Source organism: Podarcis gaigeae (genome assembly GCF_964106915.1).
Source record: "Podarcis gaigeae genome assembly, chromosome: 9".
Classification (NCBI taxonomy): Eukaryota; Metazoa; Chordata; class Lepidosauria; order Squamata; family Lacertidae; genus Podarcis; species Podarcis gaigeae.
In genome coordinates, this window is record NC_139685.1 from 24,246,697 (window position 1) to 24,268,652 (window position 21,956).

General features: G+C 42.4%; 1 protein-coding gene across 2 annotated transcripts in view; it reads right to left on the minus strand.

The window, feature by feature from the left end:
• The window catches only part of TUSC3 (tumor suppressor candidate 3), a 123,797-nt gene that overhangs the window by 25,280 nt on the left and 76,561 nt on the right, over nucleotides 1-21,956 (minus strand). For both annotated transcript variants that reach the window (XR_014568092.1, XM_083755875.1), the window contains exon 7: nucleotides 3,940-4,003. Coding sequence is in view for 1 of the 2 variants with exons in the window: in XM_083755875.1 (XP_083612001.1) it covers nucleotides 3,940-4,003 (64 nt within the window). In the remaining variant the exon portion in view is untranslated. The remainder of the gene's footprint in view (nucleotides 1-3,939; nucleotides 4,004-21,956) is intronic.

Below are 21,956 nucleotides of genomic sequence, written 5' to 3' on the forward strand. Positions count from 1 at the left end.
TGTATGTAAAAGAAACCAAGGGGTGGAAACCCATCTATTCCTTTCCTGGGAACAGAATCCACATTTTGGCAAGTTTGCCTTTCAAAATGTTGCTGTGCAATAGGAAGCTGACTTATTGAGCCTTGTTATCCCTTAAGCAAGCTTTAGACAGGCCTAAATGAATACACTTTGACAGAATTACCCTGGATTTACTTTGACGTAAATGAAACAGGCATGATGCTCAATATTGTACAGAAACCTGCAAGATGGAAAAGGCAGGAGAAGCGGGAGGGCAATCCCCATAAGCTTACGACCATGCCTGGATAGCACCGTACAAGTAAGCTTGCACTACCTGAGAAGCGCTGTGCACAAACACATTGCAGAGAAAACTAAAGCTGAAATGCTTCTGCTCACATTTGTTGGCTCAACAGTACACACCTGCCTGGGGCTGCCACCCCAAAATCCCTCCTAGCATTAGCCATTTATGGACAGAGTTTTGCTTAAACATTTTCTATCAACTTTTGGAACAAATGAGGGCCCTCAAAGTGGTTTACTGTATTTTTCACGACATAAGAAGCACCTGGCCATAAGACGCACCTAGTTTTTAGAGGGGGAATGCAAGGGGGGGAATTATTTAAAGGGAGTGCTGAGCAGAGCCTGTATGCATCCCAGGCTCTGCTCAGCGCTCCCTTTCATGAGCCGCGTGGAGCGGCTCTTGGGGGCTTTTCCACGAGGAGGGAAAAGGGACTGACGAGCCACGTCAGTCCCTTCTCCCTCCTTGGGGAAAAGCCCCCAAGAGCAGCACACATGCTAGGCGCGGCTCTTTAAAAAGCGCATGGCTCTTGCGGGCTTTTCTACAAGGTGGGAGAAAGGCAGCCCATCAGTGACTGTCCTTCTCCCTCCTCGGGGAAAAGCTCGCAAGAGCCGCGCTCCCTTTAAAGAGCGTGCGGAGCGTGTGTGCGACTCTTGGGGCTTTTCTCGCCCGCCTCCCTCTTGCATTCACCCCATAAGACGCACACACATTTCCCCTTACTTTTTAGGAGGGAAAAAGTGCATCTTACGGATCGAAAAATGCAGTACATTAAAAAAAAACACAGAAAAAAGAAAGCAAAGTGAAACAAATCACAAACAAATACCAAAAGTTAAAATTAAAAAATTATAATAATCACAAGCTGATTAGAAAAGCTGAAAAGGAACAAAGTAAGGACCCCAACTACCTTCAGTTATAGGGAGGGCCAGTCTGGTACGAGAGGGATGACTCCTCCCACTGGAGACAAGGCAAAAGGCATATTAAAATTCAACAATACGTTTTTCATAAAACACTGAGAAATTCAACAGCATTATCGGGGAAAGTGATATTTTGTTACTTTCTTCTTTACTGCAAACATTTTTGAATAGACAAACAGAAACAACAGCGCAGCTAATAATTATTGCTGGTACATAAAGGATAATGGAAACAAACTCTTCCAAGCGTAACTGTTAAAAATCCATATGTAAGACTTCACACTGCTTGCATAACCTCTTTGCATCACAAATTTCAGTTGACAGTACTGAGCCATGAAATAAAACCTTCAAAAACTCTTGTGGGACGTGCTAGTTTAAATCCTCTATTCAAACTAGAAAGCCGTGAGAAGGATGTGTCAGGCCAGTAAAGAAAGGTTCCTTGGCAACCTGGCTTTGAATGTTACTGTAAACCTGATGACATTTATTGAAAATCAGGGTTCACTGAACCCCTTGGGACTCTCCTCTATAGAAAATTTGTTTAAGGGTCCTTTGATGACCACCCTCTATCCACCCAAAGAGACAGAAACATTTGAATTAGAAACACTGCTAAAAGTTGGAAGCTAATTCAAAATCTGTGTTGGGAACCTGCAATCATCAAGGAAGCCTTGCGATTACCACTTCCTGAGCAAGAACTATTCCCTCGCCCTAATATTTCCCACTTATGGTAATGTATGAAATTGGAACTGCTAGTTGTGAAGTATTACCACCTCTCTGCCCGATCCATGGGGTGAAAACAGCGCACAAGGGAGTTTCATAAAACAACAGTTGTCTTTAACACATCCATAGTTCCACAGAACCATGGACTCCCCATACATTTTGGTGAGTCAGAGAATATTCCATGCGCAGTCCCCAATACAGCAGGGAATACCGCAAGTAGTTCTCAGAGAGAATCCAGTATGAGGACCAGAATCCACTGGAAAACAGCCCCCCCAATCTTCCATACCACCCTCAAATTGTGCAGCATTTCTGATGTATACTACTAATGGTGAAAATGGGGACAGCAAAACATTAGGAACTCTCAGATGGGGAAAATGGGGACAGCAAAATGGGGACAGCAAAACATTAGGAACTCTCAGATTTTCCTAGTGGTACTAGGAACGTTGTGGTAGATATAGGTTAATATGGGAGCTTGGGCAGACCACACCATCAGTTATAATTACTCTGTAATACAAGTAAGATAATTCCTTCTAAAATCTCCTGCAACTGTAATATGATGACCCAGGACCTCCATACACACCGCCCAGGCTTTTGCCCTGAGGAGGTCACTTTGGTGCTGCTAACACAGCTATTTGACTTCACCCCCAGAGACACACTCCACTGTGTCTCGAGATTGATGGATGTCAACACCATAGTGACTTCTCTGCATCAAAAAGCATTGCCCCATGTTTTTTGCTACTGGGGAGCATAACCATACAGCCAACTTTATTACCTGACTGATGAACCTATTAAAAGAGAAGGATTCGTTCAAATGGGTCTAGGCCCTTAGAGTTGGTGTTGTGCTTATGCACATCCATCCCATTTTATATAGACTTTGTTTTCTAATTGGGTATATACAAGGAATGACAATTTTAGGCCCATCCAATTGACACATGATCGCTGATGTGCGGGTCCTGTTGGACCTGGAAGAAGGCAGAATGGGGGTGAAATGGGGGTGGAACAAGGGAGGGCCAGAGCATGCTTATGCATGCTCTACCGACATGCGTGGGGGACAGGAACAGAATCCCTGCACAAAATGATCACTGCTTGTAGATTATATATACCCCATCCTTGTGATCCAGCCAGATGGGTGGGGTAGAAATAATTAATTAATTGTTGGATGTGAGGGCGATCTGGCTGCGACATCTGTCACCCCATTGATCGCCAGGGTTGATTCGGCTGATCTGGCTGGCTGGGCGGGTGTCCCCTTCCTCCCTCACCGCTCCATGTGCGTCCCTCCCGAAGCTGCGCGCTCGGTGGAAGAGGACGACCATCCCAGATTAGAAGGAGTGTACCGTTCTTCGGTGAAGAGTATACAATAGCTGCGCTCCCCTGCTAGAACCTCCAAACAAGCTCAAGAAATAATTAATTATTATTAATTATTATTATCCACCCATTCATTTGTGTGGAGAAGGTGTAAGAGATGTACAATGGCATGTGTGTATTGGGTGGGGGAAATATGCTTCCAATGAGACTTGCTTCTACATTTCAACTAGGAATACAGTCTTTTGTTGTGATAAAGGAAGACCTATTTGCTCTCCAGATGTTACTAGACACCAAAGTGTTGGGGATGATGAGAGTTGCAACTCAACACTATCTGGAGGGCAACTGGTTCCCTATCCTTGCAATAACGGCAAGTTTAGAAAAAGATTAAAATGATGATCTTGTCACTTGATGATCACTGCTGACACCCTGAGCTGATCCATAGTTTAACACAACATAGTTGCTTTCTGTTACAAAGGGAAAACAATACGCAACACAGCACTAGGTAACCTGTTAGCAGTATACAACAAAAACACCCACCTTTCTCTACACATAGAACCCCCCAAACTATTGGGCATCATCTTAATCACATAGCAAATAGGCAGGGAACGCAATACCTGTTCAAAACCTCAGTGATATTCACTGTCAGTGCAATTTCATGTAATAGCAGACTCTGCTTAGCTTGCCTTGTTCCATCCATCAACATTTGAAGGATACTCAGGAGCAGTATAATATGAGACTCTGCAACAAATTGTGCTTGGCTGCTTCCATGAATGTAACTCTGAGAAATGGAGGGAAAGGGAGAGTAAGTATTAGATTAGCACATACAAAGGATTTTTAAAAGGATACAATTAGTAAAGATATGTGTTAACAGAACTAAAAGCAAATAAAAACCGGCCTGGCAAAAGCAGGGTACAAAGTACAAAGTAATACAGAGAGATGACAGAGGTGCATAAACACGGCTGCAGAGTTGCACCTTTCTAAATTCTTGCTTAAAACCAAAGAACTATTATGGGAGATAACTAAAAGCGGTAGGCTACTGCCATCACCATTGAGTTATCTCCCATACTGTCATCACACCATTGGTGGCCTTCCCAAAGGCATTTGACTGGCTATTGTTCACAACCGAGTTTTGGACTAGATGTGCCTTTGGCCTATTCCTAGAAGGCTATTCTTAAAGCAGTGTTTGTCTGCCAATTTCCTGAGCTTTAATCAGAATTGTAGCACTAACACAGATCAAAACCTACATATTGAACAGCAGGTACTGGGAATTATCCAGCAAGCTGAATTTTTAGCCTGGCCCTTGTGTGCTACCCTCCCTGGGAGATTCCATACTTGGTTCCATTAAAAAAAGCCACAAAACCATTAAAAATACACAAAAGTATCAGAATGATGTTTCAAAATGTTGCCAGATAAGACACTATGTAAGGGTCGAGGAGGGACTAGGCCGAGGAACAAGACCAATTACTAAATGGCAGTCTGAAGATGTGAGTGCACATATGTTGAAATACTTGTCATTCAGTAAGGTGGGAGGGGGCACTTTATTTCATTCATCTAAAAGGACAAAGGGATCCACTCATGTCAAGGGCAAGTCTATGTACAGTGGTAACTCCATTTACGAACTTAATTAGTTCTGGAGGTCCGTTCTTAACCTGAGGTGCGCTTTCGCTAATGGCCTCCCACTACCGCCAAGCCACTGGCACGCATCCCGGGGCAAAGTTCACTACCTAGAACTCCTACTTCCGGGTTAGCAGAGCTCGTAACCCAAAGTGTTTGTAAGGAGGACAGTACATAACCCAAGGTTCCACTGTACTGAGGGATCAGTGGCCTTCTTATGCTATAACTTCAAATATCTTGTAACACATTTTCATTTCCCTGCTGGTTTCCTGGACCACTAACTGACCATTTACCAGAAAGTTAATTTTTACACTTTTCATAGATGATGTACATCCAAAGCATGCAGATTACATTAATTGTGAGGTATACGTTTATTACATATGAAATAAAATCTACTGCTGCTTTGACAGCTGCCTATGCAGATCTTCTAGACCTTTTGTCTTTAAGGAAGAAAGGGGGGGGGTGAGAGAAGAGCCTTTGGGTGACATGATGCTACGCTGAATGAAAAAGAAGTGTTGCACTTCTTCTGCTGTCACTCTTAGATTTAAGTGACTGTGGTATGGATGAGGGTGCATGTAGCTCAGACCCTCCTAAACTGGAACCAGCTCCCCAGGATTTCAGTCAGGGGTATCTCCCAGTCCTGAAATACTGGGAAGTGAACCTGGAACTGTGTAATGCAAAACAGATGCTCTAACAGTGAGTTACAATAGGCTCACAGCAAGCGACAGTGAACAGCTGGCAGAAAACTAAAGTAAAGTAGGAGCACTGATAAGAGGATGTGGGGCTGGGAAACCAGCTGGCGAATAATTATTTGTAAGGATAATTTAGGAACCCAGGAGTCACTTCCAGTACAAAATTATATTGTACAGAACCAAAACTTGTAATTTATACCTCAGTTTTGGCAGGCTCCTCTAAGCACCACCACCTCCACACTAAACTTCCTGTGTATGCAGTCCCTCTATAAGCGGAATCCCCACCCAATAAATAAAAACCTATTACAATGCTATCAAATTTCAGGATACCTGAAGGAAAGTCAACCTAAGGGATGAAAGTTAATGAAGCCTAAATTAAATCAAGCGCCCTACAGAAAGATAATTAGGGCATCTACATAGCCATTAACATATAGCACCAAAGTATACAGCACCTAAGGTACCTGTCAGGAGTTGAAAACTATATATCTCAAAATGAAAATAACCAACTCGCTAAGATGAAAAGACGCACAAATTACTGCTTTTATTAATGTGAGCATAGATAATGATCCCCCCCAAAGTATATATGGAACTCGATTTGAAGAATGAAGCGGGAATACTTTTGATGATCTGCACCCCGGTTCTTTATAGAGATGGGCCAGCTTCCAAAATCTCTATTAGTATGAATTGGGGCTGGAAAAACGAGTAACATAGGATTTCCCTTCCTGAGCACTTTGACTTTGAACACTTAGCAAAGGATGTTCAGAGGTTGGAAGATTCAAGTTTGGTTCGGACTTGCTTTTCTCTCCCCTCCCCTTTATTTGCAAACCTCTTGAATTAGAATCTGAGCCAAGTTTGGATAAACTCTTATGCTATCCCTAGTACTGCATTTGCTATACATTTAGGGCAGTTTCAAGCAATGATGAGCTGGGAGTAGTTAGTGCAACTGTTCCTGGGCTTGCAGCCAGGGTGAAGTGCATCCAGAAGCAGGGGTGATTTCAAAATGTATTGCAAGAGAGTGCGTACGTATGCTCTAAAATTTATCCTTAGGAGCCCTTCTTGTATAATGGTCGCATGTTGAAGATAGCACAATCACATTGTCTCTCGGGAGCAACAGGCACAGGTCACACAGCCAAAAATTGTGCCACCATGTGTGAGGAGCATTTGCCACCATAGTCAGAGCAGCTTGCATATTATGTTCTTTTAGAGGCTGGGTCCAGAAGGCTTCTCTGTCTGAAGGACCCACAGTCCCATATATACTGCATCCTACATGGAACTGAATTACGTTCACAATGAAACCTGAGGGAGTCTGAGGAATGTTCTAAGCTAAGCCTTATTTGACAAATTAAAAACTAACAAATCACTGGGGTCTGAGTGCATCTACCTAAGAGTTATTATTATTATTAAAGAACTCAAATATGAAACTGCCAATCTTCTAGCAAAATATGTAACGGGTCCCTTAGGTCAGCTTCCCTACCCGACTGGAAAGTGGCCAACGTATCAATATTTTTTTGAAAAAAGAGATCAGGGAGAATCTGGGAAATCACAGGCTGGTTAGCTTAATGTTTGTTCTAGGAAAACTGGTGGAAAGCAGTGCAAAATATAGAATAACCAATCGTAGAAAAGAGCAACTCCTGTCTCACTATCCTTTCAGAGTTCTCTGATATGTCAACAAGCCTACAGGTAGATGTGTCATTGTGTAACTAACACTTTCAAAATAATAGTAATAGTAATAGTAATAGTAATAGTAATAGTAATAATAATAATAATAATAATAATAATAATAATAATAATAAATAATGACAAAGCACCTCATCCGTGTCCCCTGAGTAAAGTTTAGGAACTCATGGGAATAAGGTAAATCCTCTTATGGATTAGTAACTGGTTAAGAAACAGGAAACTGAGTGTAAAACAGGGACATTTCTCCCAATGGAAGGATGTAAAAAGTGGAGGGACACCCACCCGGGCCAAGGACTTGTGTTTTTTCAGTTGCTCATTAATGGTGTAGAATTATGGGTGAGCACTGACATAGCCTTGTTTGCTGATAATACCAGATAAAACAAGAAGGAATTGTGAGGAGCTCCAAAAGGATCTATCCCAAATGGGTGAATGGGCAGTAAGATGGAAGCAAATGTAAAATAATACATACTGTGGCAAAATGTCACATAAATTTCAAAGACATTATAATTTCACACATTTGCTGATGGGGTCTGAACTGAAAGTAACTGACCAGGAACAAGAGCTTAGGGTCATAGCGGATAGCTTTATGAAGATGCTGAACTAGTGTGTGTCAGCTGTGAAAAAGGTGAATGGCATGAAAGGGACTGAAAACAAAACTATCAATACCACTAAAGCTATTATAGAAATCTATGATGGGGTGATACTTGGAATACTGTGTTTAGTTCTGGCCCTTGTATCTAAAAAAAGAATACTGCAGAGCTGGGAAAAGTTCAAAAAGGACAACAAAAATGATCAAGGGCTTTGAGAAGCTCCCCTATGAGGAAAGGGGGCAACACTTGGGGCTTTGTTTCTTAGAAAAAAAGGCAAGCAGGGGAGAATATGATAGAGGTTTTTGCATGGTGGGGGGAAAGTCAATAGGGGTAATTTATTTCTGCCTCTCCTAATTCTAGAAGTCAGGGTCATCCAATTAAGCTGGTTGGGAAACACAGGTGGGGAAAGTGCTGTTGCACTCAAGTTGCTGCACAGGAGCTTTCCATATGCATCTAGTTGGCCGATGTGAGCAAAGGATGCTGGACAAGATGCTGCAGAGCTCTTATGTTCAAGGCGGTCGGATGAATTAGCATACTCACTTGCCATCACATCAGTTCAACTTCAGGTACAGCTACAAGAGAGTCTTCACTCAAAGACTTTTAACAGATCCACTTTCCAAATCCATTTCTGTGATCAAAGTAACTGCAACAGCAAGTCACAATGGCCAAAGGGCCCGGCAGACTTCAGCAAAGAATTAACTTGATACTAAAGGTCACTTGCTTCAAAAGATCTTTTCTTACAACACTGCAAGGATTTTGTCTCCTAAATCTTGATACGACAGTGGTGCCATTTAGAGTGAATTGCCAACTTTCTTTCTAGTAACAGTCACTTGTCTTCAGAAGGCTTTACTCTTATCCACTGTAAAGAATTTTAGGTTTTTCATGCAGTCACAAGTGCTAGCTGACTAATTCATCTTCCTTGCCAGAAAAATGCTAATAAGATCCATTTCAGTATATAAAAATCAACTGTGTGTTACTATCAGTAATAGGATACTAGCCATATGAGATATAAATATATAATAATAAAGCTAACAAGATAGAAATGTAATGATGATCCCTGAAGTTTTTTTTTAATTAAACTAATGGCACCTGTTTTTTCTATCCAACACATATATTCTGGTATTTTTTTTAATGAGTCCTTAGGTGTTCGGCTATGCAGGGATTACAACATACGTTTCTAATTTATCTGTAAAGAAACATGTAAGCCATGGTGCACCTGTAACAGCAAAACTGGATGCCTTCATCTGCCCCAATTGCAATAAAACATGTTTCTCCTGTATTGATCTCTACAGCCACAGCAGTCGCTGTAACTCTCCAACGGCTTGACTTTACCCTTGGTAGCACACTCTTCCAATGTCTCTCGAGACAGATGGCTGCCAACAGATAAGTCAGTAAGCATAGCTGTCAACCGTCCCTTATTTGGCGGGAAACTCCCTTATCCCAGTGCTGTTTCCCGCTGCTGTCCTGGATTGATGATATCCCGTAAATTTCCTGGGTTTCAAAGGAAGCAGTTCCTCTCCCTCCCTCCCTGCCGGCCAGGGAGGAGGGAGGCTCCAACTGTGTTGCTTGGCTGCGTTGCTCACCCAATAAGGAGTCTAAGAACGACTGAGGGGTGGAGCTTGCATGCCTTGTGCCGATCAAATCGGCTGCGGTGCCTGGGGACTTGTCTTTGCTCAGCGCTTCCCAGTGGAGAGGTGATGGTGGTTTTCCTTGCTGCATCCCCTTCGCTGGGTTGCTGCGCTGTGGGAACCACCACTTGAGGCTTCATTTGGCTGCTGGCTGGGCTTTCTGCCTTTGGCTTGGGAGTTGGTTGACTAAAATCCCTTATTTTGGCTGCTGATCCCTTATTTTCAAGGCTGCTGGTCCCTTATTTTCAAATCTGTAAATTGACAGCTATGGTCAGTAAGACCTCTTCCTACACATATAAGCAGAGAGAAGGCAGCAATGCCAGTGGTGTGGATAGAGAAAGGGGCATTGTGGTTAGAGAGCAATAAGCAGAGGCAGAGAGAGATTGCCAGGCCTTCAGCAGTTGCCCAGTTGTGCCACCAGCTTGCCAACTATGAAGTACCAGCCTTGTTTCTATCTGCATCTGTTTCTTGGTCACTTTAAAGTGGGGTGGAATAAGAACTTCATACTTTGCTGCAAAGTGTTCTTAAAAATTTACTATCCTAATCAATACTTGATTTCCCATGTCCTGTACTAGCAGAGTGGCTAGTATGGACTGGTCTCCTACACAAAATAATGCTTGGCAGATCAGCGCTTCATGCCAGAAGAACCCAGTTTTGTGAATGGATTTGCAATTTAACTCTAAGACATTATTTTGGTCCCACTGAAGGCAGTAAGAGTGGAATGTTCTACCCAAAGTATCAAAATGAATAATATCAAACACATGTCTATTTCTTGAGAACCAAATTATTTATCTGCTCTCCTAGACTTATGTAGCATTACTGAACCAGAGATGGTATATACTTTGCACACTCTCTCTAGAGTAATCAACGATAGCCATAATGGATTATATATTTTTTTTGAAATTTCTCTAAATGCTGCATATGTTTGTGATCTCCAGAGTGATATCTGTCACGGTTCAGTAAGACACTTACATTAAATGTAAATTGCACTCATTCCTTTCTCCCTGTTAAACTGTGTAAATAAAATAGAAAACGGTAATTGGAAACAAGACCTGTGTGAGTTACATTTTAGTCCTCAAGGCAATTCAATTAGCTCCTGCAATAGCCCCCATTAAAATTTAAACATGATTGCATATTTTAGATGCCACAACGGTCTGCAGTGCTGTTACCTGAATAAAGCAGCATGGGTTTTGTGCCTCAATGAGTTGGTACAGGTGATGGGGAAAAAATAATCTAGAGATGTTTGCGTGGGGGCATTAATTAAACTCCATTTAAATTAATAAGCTGGCATCAGAGGAGAGCATTTCTGTCAAGTTCCAAAAAAAGTTTACTTTGCTTTTTAAAGAGACAGGAATGCACTGTTGTCCCAGCTGTCCAAACGGTCATTTCTGACACAGTGAAATGAAAAGGCTGCTAAGAGCGCAGACATTGGAACAGCTAGATGCAAATTTGATTATACTGCTGCAGCCTTAGGCTCACTATCTAGTTCTTGACAATTAAAAAAGCCTTGCAGCTGGCTAGACCTACTCTGGCAGACTTTCAGCTTGCTTAGGCTTGGGGGGGGGCATTCCAGCTCAGTGTGACTGCTCCCACATGCCATGATTGGGCTGAAGGAGAGGAAGGACTGGCAAACACCTTAACCAATGCTAAGCATCGGTCCCCTTCAGTGGAACAAGAGGATCAGCTGTTTCTTCAAAGCAGTAAAACTGAAGACGTGGCAATTATGCAGCACTTCTAAGCTTTAAAAGTTACAAGCGTCATCATACAAGTTAATACTTGTGCTTCATACAAGTTGATACTACCTCCATTCTGCTGAAGGCAGGATGCCTCTGAATGCTAGCTGCTGGGAATCACAAATGAGGAGAGTTCTGTTATGGCTGGGTCCTTCTTGCCAGGTTTACCGTTGGTAAAAGGTAAAGGTAAAGGACCCCTGGATGGTTAGTGCCAGTGTGGTGTAGTGGTTAAGAGCGGTAGCTTCATAATCTGGGGAACCGGGTTCACGTCTCCGCTCCTTGACGTGCAGCTGCTGGGTGACCTTGGGCCAGTCACACTTCTCTGAAGTCTCTCAGCCCCACTCACCTCACAGAGTGTTTGTTGTGGGGGAGGAAGAGAAAGGAGAATGTTAGCCACTTTGAAACTCCTTCGCGTAGTGATAAAGCGGGATATCAAATCCAAACTCTTCTTCTTCTTCTTCTTAAGTCCAGTCAAAGGCAACTATGGGGTTGCAGTGCTCATCTTGCTTTCAGGCCGAAGGAGCCGGCGTTTGTTCACAGCTTTCCAGATCATGTGGCCAGCAGGACTAAACCACTTCTGGTGCAACAGAACACCGTGACGGAAACCAGAGCACACGGAAACGGCATTTACCTTCCCGCCACAGCGGCACCTATTTATCTACTCGCACTGGCATGCTTTCGAACTGCTAGGTTGGCAGGAGCTGGGACAGAGCAATGGGAGCTCACCCTGTCGTGGGGATTCGAATCACTGTAAAAGGTAAAGGTAAAGGTACCCCTGCCCGTACGGGCCAGTCTTGCCAGACTCTGGGGTTGTGCGCCCATCTCACTCAAGAGGCCAGGGGCCAGCGCTGTCCGAAGACACTTCCGGGTCACGTGACCAGTGTGACATTGCTGCTCTGGCGAGCCAGAGCTGCACACGGAAACGCCGTTTACCTTCCCGCCAGTAAGCGGTCCCTATTTATCTACTTGCACCCGAGGGTGCTTTCGAACTGCTAGGTTGGCAGGCGCTGGGACCGAGCAACGGGAGCGCACCCCGCCGCGGGGATTCGAACCGCCGACCTTTCGATCGGCAAGCCCTAGGCGCTGAGGCTTTTACCCACAGCGCCACCCGCGTCCCGTTCGAATCACTGACCTTAGGATAAAAAAGCCCAAGAGGCCCAGTGGTTTAGACCACAGACATATTGGTCTCCATAAAGTCCCCATGTGAATTCATGCTCTGGGGTCAGAGGTTTGAGTGGGACTTCCTACCTCTCCTGCTAGTCACTGGGCTACAGGAAGTGACTGGCAGGATGAGCCACCCAGCACAGACAGCCTAGTGCAGGCTTCCTCAAACTCGGCCCTCTAGATGTTTTTGGCCTACAACTCCCCTGATCCCTAGGTAGCAGGGCCAGTGATCAGGGAAGATGGGAATTGTAGTCTCTAAAACATCTGGAGGGCCGAGTTTGAGGAAGCCTGGCCTAGTGGCTTCTCAGTGACGCGGCGTCAGATGCATGCAACAGAGTGTGTATATTGAGGGTGGGGAAGGCAGTTCGAGCCCAGGATCCAAATGCAGCCTCCAAGCTTTGTATATGACTTGTGGGACTCTCCCCATGCAACACGACCCACCAGTTTTCTTCCTAGAGTGTTTTGCCTGGCTGAATTGTGTCCCTGAATTTTGATGATGTATACTGCTTGCTTGGATGGAGCCCAGAGCTAAGTGTGTGTAGAAAAGTAAAAGAGAGAGAGAGAAATGTATACTTCTTGCTCTACAAACATTTACATCAGGCCTCACAGCTGGCATGTGGCAACTGAAATGGTGTCTGCAAGGGAATCTGGCTGTAAGGTTGAGATATTTCCCTGCCCTCCTTCAATTAAGATGTATAGGTAAATCTCTGCTTAGGCAACTTTTGCCTAGAATTAGATTGCTGATAGCAAGGGAACTAGAAGGGCCTTCCCTGCAATAGCTTGAAGGCTTTGGAACAAGCTACTAGAGAAAGTGTATCAGTGTGGCTACCTAGTGAGGTTAAGGAAGCGTTGCAAGACCATTTGTGTTTGAGAGCAGTTTTGCCAACTTGCTAATTTCCCCCTGGCTCCTTTAACGGCATTTGGATTTCGTGGCTGCTGGGTCATATTTGATGTTTAATGCCTTAATGCCATTGTTATGCCGTAACAAGTTATGTGGCAAGCTGCTTATTGTTGGAAACCACTTCAAGCCAGAGGAGAAGCTGGATTTATACACACACACACACACACGGTGCTCACAGAACTTTGGGGTAGTACAAATATTGTTAATAAATGAAAAAACAAACAAAATGTTTTAAAAATAAAAGGACATTTCTGGATAACATTTTTACAATGGCTCATAACAGCTATATCTAAGCATGCAGGCTATATACAGCCATATACATCTCTGCCCAGTTTTTGCCTCTCATGAAGCAATGCCTATTGAAAGTTTATTCCAGCAATTTCTAGGTTATTTTTTCAGGATCACAGGGATGCGTCTAACTAAGTCATTGCACAAGTGAAATGATTTCTGCTCATGCAACAGAGCTTTCCTTCCTTCTCTTTTCCTGTGCACCTCCTCACATCCCCAACTTGCTCCAGAGATTCTCCCCCCCCAAAATCTGGAGCAATTTGGGGGGTGGTGTGGGGAACACACAATTGAGGGGGGTGGTTGCCATTGCATGAGTGGTAGTTGTTTTGATCATGCAATGACTTAGTTGGATGAAACCACCAATCCTCCTAAATCTATGAGATTTTTAAAAAAATGCTACACCTTGTTTGCAAAATTAAAACAGATAAAATATTTAACTCATTAAATCAAAAACAGACAAGGAGCAAATTGTCATTTATATGCCCCCCTCCCCCACCTCTGTAACTGCAGTACGTACAGGAAGTTATTTTTACAAATCTTTCCACTGGCCTGTAAAAACCCATGCCATAATGAAATTCATTGTTAACATGCTACAAAATTGTCTTCCGCCCCTAAAAAATCAACAGTGGCTAATTCCTCGCAAAACCTAGTGCCAAACGCAGGAGGGAACCACAGTTGCTGTTAGCCTCATGTAATTATGTGAGGAGGGCATTGGCAGACCTGGCTCATTTATTCCCTCCCACCAGTTGAGGCCTCTTTCCTGCGGGAGTCTTTTTCAATGTTTTCACTGTCATCAACCAGCACAAAGTCAATCACACCCAAAGCTGCAATACTAATGGATGCACTTTGAATACCGATTTTACGACCCTAAGGCGTACCATCTCATTTGCCAGACTAGAGAGAGGGAAAGGCAAATGAAACCATCACAATAGACTCACAGGCTATCTCAGTGGCCGCTAGAGAGCACAGTGTTTACATCGTTCCTTTGAAGGAAATGCCTGTTTTCACTTTCTGCAGACCTAACAATAGCATTTCATTATGTTAGTGGGAGATTTGTTTTGTCTTCATAAAGACCTCTAATCGCCAAATGACAAAAGCTGCATCTGATACAATTTTGGCACAATTTCTTATTAAATCATCTTTGATGTTTAACAAATATCCAGTTCAAAGAAGCTGTTTCTTATTGATCCTTTCCCCAGTTTGGGCAGCTAATGATTGTTTGTTCGGATACTTTAATTTTAGCATGATGTAATAATGTAGTTATATAAAATTTCCAACATCCCTCGAAAAAATAAGAAGAAAGGCAGACATTGGCAGAGGTTTAACATTTAATAACACAGCAGCCACCCGCTTCCCTGGCACACTCTATGTAACACATATTTAAGTTATATCTCCCTATATAGCTTAAAATGTAAGGTTGTCATCACATAGCCATTGGAGGATTTGTAGTGCCACATCACAATTCCAGGTTTGCATGAACTCTGAGCTCGGTCTCAGAATTTGTAGTGCAATGTGTGAAGGAGGAAGATGTAGGAGCTTATTATGAAGGTGGTCTGCGTGCAAAGGGGGTTGCCCAGAATCAGGAGGTGAAGGTAAAAACAGGTGTGCAAAATGGGGCTGCAGAACAGACAAGAGAAGTGTTCAGAAATGAGGTTGGAAAGGTGAAATACTAGCTTAGTAGTAGCATAGGATGGGGATGGGGAAGATGTGGGGAATTAATGTGTGGGGAACAGCAGGGAGTTGTTGAGCAGAGTAAGGAGGGGCACAGCTTCCATCTTCACATTTTTAACCCAATGTTGGGATTTAAACACATGTGTTTTTGTGTAATGGGCAGGATTGCAAAACAAACTGTTATCTAAAAAAAGATATCTACCGTATTTTTCGCTCTAAAAGACGCACCAGCCCACAAGACGCACCTAGTTTTTGGAGGAGGAAAACAAGAAAAAAAATCTGAATCTCAGAAGCCAGAACAGCAAGAGGGATCACTGTGCAGTGAAAGCAACAATCCCTCTTGCTGTTCTGGCTTCTGGGATAGCTGCGCAGCCTGCATTCGCTCCATAAGACGCACACACATTTCCCCTTACTTTTTAGGAGGGAAAAAGTGAGTCTTATAGGGCAAAAAATACAGTAATTAGTAGATCTACAGCCTATTCTAAACCTTCTAACTGCAGCTTTGATGTGCATCAGTCGACACTGGACAGCAATAAAACCATCTAGCATTGCACAATGACCTGAAAAATAATAAGGGACATAATATTGCTTACAAAGGTGACCTGTAGCTCAAGAGGTCAATATAAATGTCAAAAAAATAAATTTATTGAAAAATTGTCCCTGCTCATTAATTTTTGAAACAAAACAAAAAAACCCCAGGATAATACTCAACAATGTCTCCTAAACCCCCATGTAGTAACTGAAAGGTACGTTTGACTAAGGCTGCAAAGAGTAGTCAATATCCCTTCAGTGTCCTTCTGGTCAACCATTTCTATAAGTCCTTTCTATAAAAAGGGCTGGCATCTCTATTATCCCTAAATATTAAAGTCCCATCATTTTCCAAAGTTCGAATCATTAATGGGGAAGTTTTAATGTCCTAAGTTATTTTGTTTTTCCTCTCAGAATTACTGAAACTTGCATAACATTTATTTAGCATTCAGAAACTCCTAAGGGATCTGAATTATTTCTGTAGCACTATGGTTTATTTGAATTTAATTACTGAAGTTCTATGTATATTGAGTTGCACCTATCCCCTATTTTCTTTTGTGATGCTTTTGATCCAGAATCTTCCCTTGTGACGTTTCATCTATCACATTCTGCTTCACACTGCTCGGCTTCAAACTAAACCGCTGGAAAAGCTGCCAGCCAGCCCCCTGGCTAAATGGGATTATTCTTGTTACTCTCTTGGCAAGGCTCGCTTGGCATGAAGACAGATGTTGATATGAGTTTCTCAGAGCTTCTAAATTCAGAGCAGACCACAGAGTTGTGCTCACAAACTCAGACTATTGGGTTTGAAAGAAAACACCTAGATTACTGGAATGCTTCCTCATCCAATTGTTAGATACCCAGTCCTCATTCACAAAGAGTGTTATGGTAACCGTTGATATATTTGGAATAGCTAAAAATAACAATGATCTGTGAAATTATGCAAACTAATCGGTTAGAAGTTATTCGTGGCATGGGATGATGGGATTTGTAGTCCAGAAAGACTGGGAATCAATTTTTCTCATGGATGATTGGACCTGTAGTCCAACGCTGTCTGGAAGGCCACAGGTTTCCCATCCCTGCTTTAAAAACGTGAATGGTTTGGGACCATTCACTGGAATATCACTTGGACCCATACAAACCAGCCCAGACCTTGCGATCAGCAACTGAACCCCTGCTCTCTGATCTGCTGTCAAGGTCCACCAGACTGTAGAGAAGCAGAGACAGGGACTTTTCAGTGGTAGCCCCACATTACTAGCATTCACTTCCTAAAAAGGCATGTATTGTTGTGTCTGTGTTCTCGCTTCAAGCAGAATTTTTCTGCTTTGTTCTGCATTTTGATGTGTTGTATGTTCTGGTCATTTGTCTTTTGGATTTTTAAAAATTTGGCAAGGTGAGTTTAAGGTGGTGGTGGCTGGGTTCCCCCCACTCCTGAGAAGCAGGGTATACCCTTATTAATTAATTAAATAGCACACAAATGCAATGCACTGATCTTGTGAGGCTGTTCACTGTGGTTTTAAAGGCACATTCTTAAAGCCCCTGTGTTTGGGGAGGGGGCAGTTTGTTGGGAGATGTGTTATGAGGTGCTTTCAGAAAGGGGTCATGTGACACGCTGACCCCTCAGAGCTCACAACACAGCACTCAAAATTAAGGCTCCACCCTTAGTTACAGGCCAACATGTTCATATTTATTAGCTTTTGATGTCTTTTCCCCGTTAACCTTTCCTTTTTTGCACTCAATTTAAGACTGTTAGTTCCCTTCAAACGTATCCATTCGCCAGCTCCTGCTTATCTTTCATCTCTGAGTACTTTATATTCTCCTTCTTGCTTTTTGCATTCTTCAAAGTTCTTTGTTGTTTGCTAGAGCTGACATCTCTCCAGCTATTTTGTATCCTGAGCTTTTTCTCTGATTGCTTCTTATTTATAGAACTCTTTACCAGCTGACATTAGTTTAATTGAATCTCTCTCCCCCTCTCTTTTTAAAACAATTCCTCAAGTCTCATATTTCACCTACTCCATATACAATTATTTTTTTTAGCATTCTCCTCCAGTTTTCAGTATATTATTTATATGTTATGTCCATGTGTGACGGCAGTTTCCATCAATAAGATGGTTGAGGGCCTTTGTGTGTGCATTTGTTAAAAAAATAATCCCACAAATTGTACTAACGCTATCAAGAATCAATTTAAAATTGTATTTAAAAGCTATTAATAAAAAGAGAAAACTTCCGCTCCTTTCACACATCTCTCCAGCCCACAAGACTTCAGATTTCCTCCTAGTTAGTCTATTTATCTAGACAGTTTCTGTTGACAGCACTTATATATAAATAAAGCTAATTACATTCTCAACTCTTGCTTATTCGTAGCCTGTGGGATAAAGCAGAATATAAATATACATAGCATAAATAGAGGCAGCAAGATTTATCCTGCTCTACCAGTTATATTCCTCTTTACTTTATGGCTCTCTCTCTGTTTTAAGCTCACTAAGGCACCTCTTTTGGATTTCCCCTCCAATAAACTATGATTCAGCTGAAGGCACTTATGCCATTCTGCCCAAAGCTTTAGTTTTTGGGTTATGACACCCTTGAGCAATGTTGGCTACTCTGTGAAAGGGCCTCACAAATTAAAGATACAGCTTTGGGCAGGGGAGGTGACTAGGTGGCCCAGGGAGTTTATTTAATATTCTGTAACATTCTATCAAGGCTTCCCCAATAATAATGCAGGACATGAAGTCCTGCCTGTGTGTCTGCCGATCAGATCAATTAATCTGGCAGGCATGAGAGACAGGGCCTTTTTGTGGTGGCCCCACAGCCATGGAAGCCTGCAATGAATTAAGCTTGGCTCCTTCAACTAAGGCTTTCAGGCTGGCATTGTTTAGGCCTATGGTACTGAAATCCTGTCTCTTAAAAGTTCTCAGAAATCTGCTATGTCAAAGTAGCATCTATGGATCTTCTTGAGAGGGCATTCCCTTGAAAGGCAGCCTGCCTACAAATATTTTTCGTAAATGAATAGTGAACATAGTGTATCCAGGAGAAATTGTCATCTTCTACTTTGAAGGAGTTCTGGCATCTTCTAGCACCTAATGAAACCCTTCCATTTCAGCTGCAGACAGTAACATTTCATCTCTGCCTCAAATCTCGGCAGTTTCTCAGCCATTTCCATTAAAATATCCTCCCCACTCTCAGTCCGAAAACAGGCTTGTGTCACAGATTATTTCCATCCAAACTATTTGAGGCCAATTATGGGTATCTGAAAATAGACAATGAACACACTCTAAGTGTGAGCGGAGTGCTACTGCTGTGACTATAAATATATATACATATTTATTAGAGTTAATGGAACTACTAGTGTGAATAAGGTTTATGAGGGTAAAAGCTTTATAGGATGAGACATTTTATTGTGCCAATTATTTTAGGCACATAACTACATAAACACTTAACATATTAAAATTTAAATCATAAAGGATGTGACCGATTTTCTAGCAGTACAAGTGAGTTTTACTATTCTGTTCAAATTTATGTTCAACTCATTATACGGTCATTTTGTTGCAATAAGCTCCTATTTTGATGATTTAAAACTCCATAACATCTAAATATTGATACGTAGGGTTTATTATCATGTAGCACAGCTATGCAGAATAGCTAAATTAATATTTCCCGAGAGACAGCATACAGAAGTGCAGCTATATTCAACCAGGAATGGGGTTTATATTGTCATCCTGTTCATGTGTGCGTATGATGCATACAAACCTTTCAGCTACCAAGGGGTAAATGCCTTCTCAAATTCTCATTTTCCCTTTAAGAGTCTCCTACGTCACACCCGCTCTCCCCCAGCACTGCCAATGAATCTCCCACCATCTTGCAATGATAACAATTTGCAGATTAGAGGCCAGCTAGAATGCTATCAGGGATGCAGGTGGCGCTGCGGTCTAAACCACAGTCTAGGGCTTGCCAATCAGAAGGTCGGTAGTTCAAATCCCCACAACGGGGTGAGCTCCCGTTGCTCGCTCCCTGCTCCTGCCAACCTAGCAGTTTGAAAGCACGTCAAAGTGCTAGTAGATAAATAGGAACCATTCCGGTGGGAAGGTAAATGGCGTTTCCATGTGCTGCTCTGGTTCGCCAGAAGCGGCTTAGTCATGCTGGCCACATGATCCAGAAGCTGTACGCCGGCTCCCTTGGCCAGTAAAGCGAAATGAGAGCAGCAACTCCAGAGTCGTCCGCGACTGGACCTAATGGTCAGGGGTCTCTTTACCTTTTTTTAGAATGCTATCAATCCCTGCAGGCATGATTCATCAGCATGCCTCTTAAAGATGAGAGTGTCAGCATCACCTTTATCCACTCTGGAAATCGTATGGAACAACTGGAATAATTCCCCTGTCATCCCTTAGACAACCAGGAAATTAATCTACAGTTCATATCAAACCCCTAGGTCCTGATAACACTGCAGTATAATATCATCTCCGCAATACCTTACTTCCCCACGATTCTCAGCTTTCAAGATGTAGCAGAAATTCATAGCAGCTATCAGGGCTTGCAACTATGCTATGGGTGTTGCTGGCTGACCTCCCCTGCCTTTTCCATTGCCTCTAGTTAAGGTGAAGGCTGGTACAGCAAAAAAAGAAAAAAGAAAGAAAAAAGAAAGAGTATACAGCACCACTCACTATAGATTTGCATGGTTTCCCATGCTGAGAAATATCATATCTGTTTGTTCATTCTGAAAATATATAGTTCCCGAACTCAAAATGTAGCAAGGCTGCCAAGGAGAAAGCAACTGTTAGAAATTTCAGGGAGTGAAATGCAAAGCTAACTTCTTAAATATTGCAGATGTCAGACCATTCCAATATGCTTCTATTATTATGGTTATTATTGTTGTTTGCTGTTGTTGTTGTTATTTGTGCATCACACTTTATCCACAGATCTCAACATAAAATTGCAATATAAAAGACACAAAAGACAATTAAAAATAAGAACAAAAACAAACCAATAATCTTCCCTCTCACAACACATTCCCCTTACTTTTCTCTTTCTGAAAACAGGTCCTGGCCTTGGTCATTTCATTTATTTAAGCATTTAACAGAAGCCTCTCACACTGTATTCCTTTTAAGGCTTTTAATTTGAAGTTGAAGTTGGGGCTACATTTTTATCCCACAAAGCACATGGCAATCTGAAGTATGAAAAAGATTTTCATTCTGCTCCTTTCTGCATTAATCACGCTTAGGCCAAGGTTAGCAAGAGTACAGGAGTTGGTGTAATAAAACTGGGAAAAAGTGTGTATCCATCAAGCTTCTGCCTTAAAGTGAATTAAAATTACTGAATGCTCTTAGATTTAGCCACACAGAGAATACTTTGAGACCTTTTAAAAAATATATCTACTAGCTGAACCAAGGACACAAGCACAAACCATCATTTCATTCAATGTGCTCTTTGCATATACCCTTACAGGTTTCTGAGAAACGATAAGGTCTGAATAATTTATCAATAAAAGTATCAAAATTGACTGTATGAATGCAGAATGCTACATTGATTGCATCAACCTCTTCATACTGTATAGTAGGGACAAATGGATACTGACTTGGTACTGTTTTAACTGCCACAGCTTCAACTAGAAGATCCTGAAAACTGTGATATTGTAGCCATAAAGGAAGGAGCTAGCAATCACCCCGATTCTCAATGCAAAGGGAATGATGATAGCAAGGGTGGGAAACCTTCAGCCCAGGAGCCAAATACAACCCCTCTTCTTCTTCTTGTTGTTGTTTAGTTGTTTAGTCTTGCCCGACTCTTCGTGACCCCATGGACCACAGCATGCCAGGCACTCCTGTCTTCCACTGCCTCCTGCAGTTTGGTCAAACTCATGCTGGTAGCTTCGAGAACACTGTCCAACCATCTCGTCCTCTGCCATCCCCTTCTCCTTGTGCCCTTCCTCTTTCCTATCATCTGGGTCTTTTCCAGGGAGTCCTTTCTTCTCACGAGGTGGCCAAAGTATTGGAGGCTCAGCTTCAGGATCTGTCCTTCCAGTGAGCACTCAGGGCTGATTTCCTTAAGAATGGATAGGTTTGATCTTCTTGCAGTCCATGGGACTCTCAAGAGTCTCCTCCAGACCATAATTCAAAAGCATCAATTCTTCAGCGATCAGCCTTCTTGATGGTCCAGCTCTCACTTCCATACGTCACCACTAGGAAAACCATAGCTTTAACTATATGGACCTTTGTTGGAAAGGTGATGTCTCTGCTTTTTAAGATGCTGTCTAGGTT